Source organism: Berghia stephanieae, chromosome 14 (genome assembly GCF_034508935.2).
Source record: "Berghia stephanieae isolate SIO BIC M18660-M18661 chromosome 14, UCSD_Bste_1.3, whole genome shotgun sequence".
NCBI lineage: Eukaryota > Metazoa > Mollusca > Gastropoda > Nudibranchia > Aeolidiidae > Berghia > Berghia stephanieae.
The window spans coordinates 26,445,230-26,456,141 of NC_088373.1; the positions used below are offsets into that span (position 1 = coordinate 26,445,230).

The 10,912-nt window shown below is 33.9% G+C and overlaps 1 protein-coding gene across 2 annotated transcripts in view; it reads left to right on the plus strand.

Moving 5' to 3' along the window:
* Window positions 1–2,858, plus strand: part of LOC144960117 (ubiquitin carboxyl-terminal hydrolase 25-like) — a 57,140-nt gene extending 54,282 nt beyond the window's left edge. Inside the window, exons 24-25 of one of the 2 annotated variants that reach the window (XM_078893091.1) lie at window positions 124–256; window positions 822–2,858. In XM_078893091.1, coding sequence (XP_078749217.1) covers window positions 124–256; window positions 822–1,193 — 505 coding nt within the window. In that variant the 3' untranslated portion in view covers window positions 1,194–2,858. The remainder of the gene's footprint in view (window positions 1–123; window positions 257–821) is intronic. The other variant, XM_078893093.1, reaches the window with a different exon arrangement.
* The last annotated feature ends 8,054 nt before the right edge of the window (window positions 2,859–10,912 follow it).

Below are 10,912 nucleotides of genomic sequence, written 5' to 3' on the forward strand. Positions count from 1 at the left end.
AGCTCGGGCAGGCCCACAAGAACCTCTTCTAGTGACTGTGAAGTGTTGTAAATACTTTTGAACTGTTCCTAAGACAAGCCATTACTTGTTTGTTTGATTGATTGTTTGTTTATTTGATACCAGATACCAAGAGGCCTTGCCATACCTGACTCAGGCATGGCTCCACAACTGCCAGCCAGGCCTTGACGCGGCCACCATGGGCACTGGGGGGATCAACCCGGCCATGCTGGCCTATTTTAGAAGGTCTGCCCTACAGGTGAGTCCATATTGCTTGTATAGCGACCCATCAGTCAAGACTTGGCTATCTGGAGGGGGGAAAAATTGGGGACTGTTTATCAACGTGTATGGAAATAACCCTTGCATGTCCCAGCATACCTGCCGAATCTTACGAATTTTAGACAAATTTCATGGCCAATTACTAAAATTTATGGAAAATAACGAATTTTTAATTCTCAATATTACTTAAATAATGATGATAATAATAAGAACTACTACTACTACTACTACTACTACTACTACTACTACTACTACTACTAATTTCCTTGTCATATTACTAAAAATTGACATAAAAATGAATAAATTTGAAGTTTTCAATTTGGCATAATCTCGATATATATACGGTTAAAATTAGATTTTTTTTATGATCTTTTCCAATTTTCTAGCATTATGGGTTGGCAGCTCTGTATAATTTTTTGCCTCTGATTCCCTTTGATTTTGAAATGACAGTCTTGCCTTTGATATTATCTTATGGCCTGAAATTTTCCCTCCGTATATTATCTTATAACAGTTTTTATTAATGTTTATTTTATTTTTGTTGACAGAGACTGAATGAGACCACCATGAAGATGTTTGAAAGTGAATCGGACATGACAGACGCGCTCACCATCATGAGTCAGCAAATCCTCCCCGCTCTCTCCTACGTTCTCTCCTCCAACATCGAAGAGGATGTCAAGGCAGCGGAGGAGATTCGGGAGAAATGGTGCCAGTTCTTGGAGAAAGATTTGGACGGTGAGAAAATCGAGCGCCTTCAGGATTTCCTGTCCAAGATGTTTGAAATCTCCGGCGTGGTCCAGGAGGACCCGGAGCCTGTCCGAATGAACGAGCTGAATCGAGACTTGTACGACCGCTACATCCAAGTCATGAAAAAGGTGAAGGTCAAAGGAGAGCTGGATCGGTGGGTGGAGAGAAGATAGTTGATTAAGGTGTAAAACAAACTGTTTTAGTTAATGAAAATAGTTTATTAAGATGTAAAATGATCCGTTTTGGTTAAAGGATCACATGAAAAAGGTGAAGGTCAAAGGAGAGTTGGATTGGTGAGTGGAAAGAAGATAGTTTATTAAGGTGTAAAATGATCCGTTTTGGTTAAAGGATCGATAGACTTTTTAACCAACCTGTATGATATTGTATATTTTTGGTAAACAGTTTGTTTGTTTGTTTTTCCCCCCACAAAATATGCAAATGGTTGAGCCACCTTCTCAAGTCGGTTTTAATTCGGAATTTGAATCGGAATGTTACTGGAAGTCGACTCAATTCTGAGTATTTGTATTCGAGGGTGGGAGAGAGTTGTTGAGTGTCACAGCCATTGTTGGTGTTTAGGCTGAAGATGAATCCGAGATGTTGAAGGATGTGTTTTTATAGCCAAGAGTAATTGTTGTGGATTGACCAGAATGTTTATAAACCCGAGTTTTCTGGCCAAATTTTAAAATATGAGTATTTCCAGCGTACGACAGTTAACCGGTTAATTTTATTTGCTTTACTGAAGAGATTATTGTAAGAGTATTGCTATTTAACAAGCAAATAAAAAAAAAAAGTATCTAAATTCATATTTTTGAGCATTTCCATTTCCAAGTCATTTTCCGGCAACTGCTAAACTGTGGGGATATAATTCTGTTTTGAGGTGATGAGTCACACACACATATATATGTAAAGTGCTTGACAGCTGTTGAAATGGTTCAGTTGAAATATGGTTGACTGCGTTGGAAAATGAGTTAGCTCTCACTAGAGGACGTTGTTTAAAAAGTTTTAATTTTATGAGTGAAATTTCAGTTTTATGGGATTTGACTTCTGGATAGATTTGTTATATTTAAGAAGATTATTGTTTTCAATTTTTAAAAAAAGTTAGCAATTACGGTTGTTAAAAAAACCATGTGGACATATTGTTTTTAATGTGAGGATTCAACTTTTAACACAAATTCTGAATGGGTTTCCAGACCTCCCACATGTAAATGTTGCTGCTCGAAGCTCGGAAGAAATAATTGACAATGTGAAATTGAATGTAAGCTTCAATTTAATGTATGTTTATTTTTCGTATATTAAATTGAAGCTTACATTCAATTTCACATTGTTATTTAGACCTCCCATAGTGACATAGTGGGAAGGGAGATCACTTACTTTGTCTTCTATACCCTTATGTCTGTTTTCCAACTTGCTTTCTGTCTTTGTTTTGGGCTGGGATTACTAGGTTTCATCCTGGCCCTGACTGGGAGTCCTTGGCTGAGAGGGAAACAGTCAAATATATAGTTTTGGGAGATGATATTTTTTTAAATTGTATATTATCTCTCTGTTATGAATTGTTTTATTTGTTATTATGAATGTGTAATGTAAGCATTTGAGTGTGTTCCTCTTTGTTGGATTTTGTGCTTGTATCCGGATGAGACTTATAGGTGATCTCAAACTAAGTACATTGGTGGTATGCTCTTGGAATCTACATCTGATCCCTATTTGTTCCCAGTTCCCATTTGTCTTACTTTCTCTTGAGTGCTTTAATTGTAATTCTAGAACTTAAAACTATCCCATTTTCTTCCTTTTTATTGGCGCTATTATCACCTAAATGTGTTGCAAGTGCCGTAAAACCCTTAGAGGTGTACAAAAACGCACAGTTTTTATACACCTCCATTGGAGGTGTACAAAAACGCACCGTTTTTATGCACCTCCGTTGGCGGTGATGGTAAAGTTGTTGCTGCATACGTCCATGGGGTTTATATAGTTGTAGATTGTAGTTTAGTACGCTGCTTAGTGATTACCGATGTACAATGATAATAAATTAAAGAATAATAACAATAATTTAAAAATCAAAAGTAAAAAGAAACATGGCACCCAAATACTGATCTCAAATAAATAAATAATTTTAGAAAATTATAATCGAAGTTTTTTAAAAACATGATAAAAAGTTTTTGATAAAAAAAAAAGAAAGAAAATGAAGCAAACAAAAACAAATTAAATCAAAAAAAAAAAAAAAGTCAACATTGGGAATCGAACCCAGTACTTTCAAGGTTGGAGTCTGACAGCTTGTCCACTGCGCTACGGAGCCACCTGACTGGTCATCACATTTAATAAGGTCTTTCTAAAACATTATTTTACCTTCAATGCAACTTCTATTTTCTGGTTTTATATTTCGATTTTTTAAATTATTAATATTTTTATATAAATTTATTATCAAAGACATCCTACAGATGTCACAATATAACTTTCGCCATGTCCAAATGAAGAAACACAATATCGCTAATGAAATTGGGTGGAATGCGCATGCGTGACGAAGGTGTATAAAAACGATCCGTTAAGATACACCGTCAACGGAGGTGCATAAAAACACTACGAAAACAAATATAAAAACAAAGCAACATTTTTTATGTCCAAAATATGATAGTTATGGGAATGTTGACCAAAATATGAGTGCAAAAATTTGATTTTGTAGTAAAAAGGGGATGAAAATTCACAGATTTGCCAACCAGTATGATTTCTCGTATTTTAATATGCTGTGAAGTCCAAAATATGATGATATGGGAATGGTGACTAAAATATAAATGCAGACAGTCTACAGTTTGTCACAAAAAAGGGAAAAAATGATATATGTGGAATAGTTCAAGGTCATTAAATATCGTCTCCTCCTAGATGAGAATCGGAGTAGATTGACAGATGATTGTCGCAGGAATTGCAGGGTTTTGCTACCCTCTGATAGTTTGATAAACCTCCATAAATTTTAGTTTATGTAAAACTTTGAAATTTTGGATGGTTGGACGTGTTAAAAAATGATTTTTTGGGGGGGGGGGGGGGGGGGGGGGGGGGGGGGGGAAATGTGAAAAAATGAGCAAAAATATTTTGAAAAATCTTATAAATCTTTTCAAATGGTTGAGTTTGGTTGGCTAGTCTGAATTCATAAAATGTTGGCACGGTTTGAAGGTTGTTGAATGTCATCTCCACTTAGACGGGAACCTTAGTAGCCGGACAAATGATTGTCACAGCAATTACAAGGTTTTTCTTTTCTCTTACTAGCTTAATAAGAAGTCTCCATAAATTCAACATATGTCACATTTGAAAAATATTGGATGGTTGCACATGTAGGTGGTAAGTCTAGTTTATTTGTGTGTAAGTATGGACGATGAAATCCAACGGTTGTGTCTCGTAAGATATTTTATTATTCTATTGCATCTTCCTTTGTATGGTGTGAAATTTGTTTGTTTTTGTTAGGGTTTATTTTTTATGTTTGTTTCATTTTTAAAGGGGGGGGGGGGTGTGATTTTGTTCCTGTTTTGTTTCTACTAAATTGTTTTTGTTGTTTTTTTTTTGTTTTGTTTTTAACGAAGACAGATAATGATAATGTTCATATTTTGGGTTCCTCTTTGTCAACTAAACACAATGAATGAAACACTAAAGATGAATGAGAGATGAGAGGGTGGCGTTTTCAAGATTTCTGACTTTTTTTAAATGGGATTTTGATTTCTTTCCTGCTTCTGGATCACCCCCCTCAGTTGGTCACTTTTCAAAATAAGTTTCAGGCTTTATGAATCAGTGATGATACTTTTCCGCGGATCCGCGGAAATCCGCGGTTTTCTTTCCTTTCCTCGGTTTTCCTCCTCAGATCCTCGATCCGCGGATATTTCCTTCATTTCCTCCTTTTACTTTTTTTTAAAATATAATAAATCTTTAAAAAATACCTCCTTTTTAAAAAAAAAAATATATATATATATATAAAATTTCCTCCTTTTACTGGACTCCGGGCGTTTTGAAATTGTACTCAAAAGAAGTCATGCTGCCTACATTCCTGTGGTGCAAGAATGTTCTAGGTGAGTTTTTCGTTTTTCCGAGACTTTTCCTCCTTTTTGACTTTTTCCGAGTATCATCACTGATGAATTTATTGGAAATGGTTTCAGACTTTTTCTTGCGCTTATAAGTTTTTAAGGCTTAAAAATTAAAAACAAAAAAACAAGCAACTGTCATTTTAAAGAAGTGTATTTACAGTTTTTATTTTGTCACTCTCCATCTTTATTTATGTCTGTTTTCAACATTCGATTTCATATGCTGTTTTCCATATTGAGGAACTGTACCCTTGTGTACCATAAATTTCTGGGCAGAGTGGGTGTTTTTTGGGGGGAGGGGGCTTATTTTCTTTCTTTTGATTCAATTAGGGACAGCTTGGCTCAGCAGTACGGTCTTTGCTTCATACCTGAAAGGTACAGAGTTTGATTCCCCACTGAGCTGTGTGGCCATGAGCAAGTCACCTAGCCTTAGCTTACTTTCTGGCGCTGCACTGCAGCTGACACCTGGGATATTCCAGTCTTCCCTTGGAATGATCCTGAAGAACAATTTCCCCTGAGGGATGAATAAAGGGAATTTTATTATTATTATTATTATTATTATTATTATTATTATTATTATTATTATTATTATTATTATTATTATTATTATTATTATTATTATTATTATTATTATTATTATTAATCAGTGGACATGATTATGCATTTGATCACTCACAAAAAAAAGTGTTGAAATATAAATCAATCCATATTGTCCCCATTAGAAAATTAAAATTGAGTCAAAAGGATGCTCTTATTTCTTGTAGACAAATCAAAGAAAATATAGAGCTATGAACTGGAAAAGGCCTCTTTTGGCTTTTGGCCTTTTGGCCTTAGCCCTCTCAACAACCTTGACCCCCCTCAACAAACCTTCATTGTAAATAAAACAAAGTAGTTCAATTGAGTTAAAATGGGGTTTAAGTTATATATATATATATATATATATATATATATATATATATATATATATATATATATATATATATATATATATATAGATAGATAGATAGATAGATAGATAGATAGTATGCGCTTGGCTAAGAAGCTCATAACATTGCCATCCGGACGTATAACGGACCAACACACAAAACTGTGTGTATCCATGAACGTTTATAGTCGGGTTAATACAGTTCAGTGAGCATTAGTCATAAACGCGGATGGCAAAAAACAATAACAAAGACCTGAGTGACGTCATCTTCGAACTATCTATCAATATATATATATAGATAGATAGATAGATAGATAGATAGATAGATAGATAGATAGATACAAGTACATATTTATATATATTTTTTTTTTTAATGGTGTCAAATTTGACGTGGTTTGTAAGGGCCAGTTTAGGAATTCGCGTGTCTTGCCTGAATTGTTGATAATTATAAGAGACAATTATAATAATAATAGAATTGAGAATTAGGGGAGTGGGGGAGGGAGGGGGTTGTTCTCTTTAGGGTAGGTGCTCTCATCCCTTCAGAAAGCTGATGTTATCTTTGATATAATCGTAGCATGTGATTAAAAAAAAAAACAACTTATGAACAAACCGTTTGTTTTTGGGGTTTTTTTCATTGTTTAAATTGTATATATATATTTATATATTTTAACCCTTTGACTTATACACCCGTCCCCAAGATCTTTGTTATATCACCAATCTCTTGCTATTATTATTATTATTATTATTATTATTAATAATAATAATAATAATAATAGATCTTTATTGTCCATAAATATGGCAATTTGTTATTATATTATATTAATATATTATTATATTATTATTATTATTATTATCATTATTATCTTTATTGTTGTTGTCGTTATAATTATTTATTATTATTATTATTATTATTATTATTATTATTATTATTATTAATACTAATAATGTAATTATTGTTATTATTCTGTTATTGTTGTTTTGTATATTATTATTATTATTATTATTATTATTATTATTATTATCATTGTTGTCGTTATTATTATTATTTATTATTATTATTATTGTTATTATTATTATTAATTCTAATAATGTAATTATTGTTATTATTCTGTTATTGTTGTTGAATATATTATTATTATTATTATTATTATAATTATTATTATTATTATTATTATTATTATTATTATTATTATTATTATTATTATTATTTATGAATGATAATGATAATAATAATTATTATTCTGTTATTGTTGTTGTACATATATATTATTATTATTATTATCATATAGATATGTTTAATAAGGTATTATGTATTATTTATACGATGAAGAAACGACTTTGTTGGGATTTGTTAATACTGATTGCATTGAGCTGACTTGTGATACTTTCCTGTGGATTGATTTGATATCAGGCTTTCTTTTGGTTTTATTTTCCGTTTTGTTTGTTTGTTTTTTTTGTTTGTTTTTTATAAGGGTTTAAAGCTGAAAATAATCTTTTGCTTTTAAAAAAAAATTATTTATTTTTTAATATTTATTTATTCATTAGAAAATAGATTATTGTCATTGAATTAACTCTCTCGAGTTCATTTGCATGGAAAATCGGAACAAAGTTGTTCGATTTTCAATGAGGGTGAAGTCGAGAGAGTTAATTTATTTTTCTATATATATATATATATATATAATATTCTCATTTACCATGTTGTGATTAGCTTTCCTGTTTGCATAATAGGTGCTGTGGGTGTGACCTTACAGTGTTGTTGTCGCAAGCACCATTGAACACACTGTTTGTAGTTTGTGATTATGTTAAATCTCATTATTTTGTTTGTTGATTGTATGTTTAAAAAAAAAAAAAACTTTTTTTTTTCCGACATGAAAAAAGTAATTTTTCGACATTAAAATTTTTAAAACATTTTTCTTGGTATGAATTTGAACTCACACAAACTTTTTTTTTACTACATTATACGAAGTCATTCTCCTTCCTGGTGTGTGTTAGATCGAACACACACCAAGTTGTTTTGTTTTATTTAAAGGTTGTTTTTCTTCTTCCTGTGAGTGTGAGTGTAAGGACATGGCAGGAATGTCAGTTTGACACGTGGATCAGATCAAATCTTGATAAAGTTTTGTTTTAGTTGTTGGAAATGTGACCATATTTGGAATTTTTCCAGAAGTTGAAAGAGTAATATCAGAATTGACAAACACCTGGAAGACTCGGGTTTGAGCGACATGTACGTATAGGCAGGTCTGACATCCAAACCTATCTATGGGCCTAGTTTAAAGGACAATATTTTGTGTCATTTTTTTTTTTTTTTGAGATTTCCATATGAGCCCATAAGGAATTTAGGTTATCAGACCTGCAAATAAGTGCACGTCGGTTTGAACCCTCCTGACATCGAGTTTAATTTATTTATTTTTTTACCTTTGAGCAAGGAACAGCCCCTTTTACTTTTTTAGCAGAGTTGCACTGCTGCTGATGTTTGGTTTTCTAGGTATTTTCTATCTTGTTCAGTTGTCCTTTCGTTGTGTCTTTGTATTCTTGGTCTCTGGGTGGGGTTCCTGACCTCCCATAGTGGGCAGGGAGGTACTTACTGTGTCTTCTATCCCCCTGTATCTCTGGGTGGGGTTCCTGACCTCCCCTAGTGGGCAGGGAGGTACTTACTGTGTCTTCTATCCCCCTATATGTTTTCCAACTAGCTTTCTGTCTTTGTCTTGGAATGAGATTACTTGGTTTTGTCCTGGCCCTGGCCAGAGTCCTAGCTGGGAGGGAAACAGTCAAATGCATAGTTATTATTTTGGGAGATGATATTTTTTTCCTTGTAAATCATCTCTTTGTTTTGTATTATATTTATTTTGAATGTATAATGTAAGCATTTGAGTGTATTCCTCTTTGTTGGATTTTGTGCTTGTGTCCGGATGAGACTTATAGTTATAGGTGATCTCAAACAAAGTACATTGGTGGTACGCTCTTGGAATTTACATCTGATCCCTATTTGTTCTCAGTTCCCCTATGTCTTACTTTTTCTTGGGTGCTTTAATTCTAATTCTAGAACTTTTTACTATCCCATTTTCTTCCTTTTTACTGGCACTGATATAACCTAAATGTGTTGCAAGCGCCGTAAAACCCTTAAAAACAAAAACAAAACATACCTTTGCTGAGAGGGAAACAGTCAAATGTATAGTTAATTTTGGGAGATAATGTTATTTTCCATCTCTCTGCTATGCACTATAATATGTTTTGTTTACGTATTATATATGATATGTAAGCATATGAGTGTATTCCTCTGAGTGGGAACCTGTCCTTGTGTCAGGATGAGACTTTTAGGTGATTTCAAACTAAGTACACTGATAGTGTGCTCTTGGAATCTACATCTGTTTCCTATTTGAATCAATTCCCCTTTGTCTTACTTTTTCTTGGGGTGCTTTTATTGTAATTCCAGAACTTTTGACTATCCCATTTCCTTCCTTTTTATTGGAGCTGATATGACCTAAATGTGTTGCAAGCGCCGTAAAACCCTTAAAAACAAAAACAAACAATAAATGTGTTGCAAGCGCCATAAAACCCTTTTTTAAAAAAAAAAATGTAAAATGACTTAAATGTGTTACAAGAGCTGTAAAATCCTTGAAAACAAACAGACAAAACAAATTTAGTACAATGACCGTGTGTGCATTTTGTTTTAAATCATTGTCAGTCTTCGTCAACATATTTTTTTTTCTTATTATTATTATCCAATTTTGTTTGTTGGATGAAAAAGAAAAAAAATGTCATCCATCTTTCTCTTTATGTACAAAGTGTAGAAATTTTGGAATTTAAATTAAATACTTTGTTTGAAATTATTATTCTATGGAATAAAGATATACTCCATCATGCTGCATTGATTGAGATTGTTGTATGGTTTGATTTTATGTTGTGTACGTTATGATTGAAAAAAAAATTGAGCTTTTATATAGCGATATATCGACTAAACGTGCTCAAATCGCTTTACAATGGGTCCCTGGCCAACAGCAACATTTAACATGTAGGACGAGACATGACGCCTGTTAGGCGATGTTACAATTTTTCGGACAAAGACAACGCTGTTAAGGCCAGGTACTCATTTTACACCTGAGTACGGTGAGAGAATGTGAGTAAAGAGCCTTCTCCAAGGACTCAACTATACGCCAAGCGAGGCTTTAACCCAGGACCTTCCGATCCGAAAGCGAGTGTCATACCACAAGACCACATAGCTGATTGAGATTGTTGTATGGTTTGATTCCAGTGGAATCTGTATAAATTCAACCTTATTAAAGTCAAATTCTTGGGTGGGATCTTTTGATCTCCCGTGATGGGCACGTCACTTGCTGTATCTTCTTGACTTGAGCTTTGAGCTTTTATACACTCCAGCACAGTTTCCTCGGCCTACTCAGTAGTACTCGGGGACTTGCAAAAAACGTTCGAGGAAACCATGCCTAAGGGGAGAGGGGGCAGTGTGGCCCAGCAGTTAGTGTGGACTTTGAAATGCACCCATAAGATACCTAGTTCGAAAATCCATCGCTTTATGTGGCCTTCAGCAAGCCACCTCCCCCTAGCTCAATTTGCGGCCCTGCGCTGCAGCGGACACCTGGGTTATTTCAGTTTCAGTTTTCCCAAAGACAAATGTCCGTTTGAGGATGAAAAAAAGGAACTTTATTGATATGTTGGGAGATTACTGTATACTTGACATGTTATAAGCTGTTTGTGTTTGTGTGGGGGGGTGAGTGCTCTATCTCAACATTCATTTACCGTCGTAGCCAACCATGTATAGGGTTCCTGACCTCCCACAGTGGACAGGGAGGTCCATAGTGTCTTCTATCCCCCAATATGTTTTTCAACTTGCTTTCTGTCTTTGTCTTGGAATGAGATTACTTGGTTTTGTCCTGGCCCTGGGGAGGGAAACAGT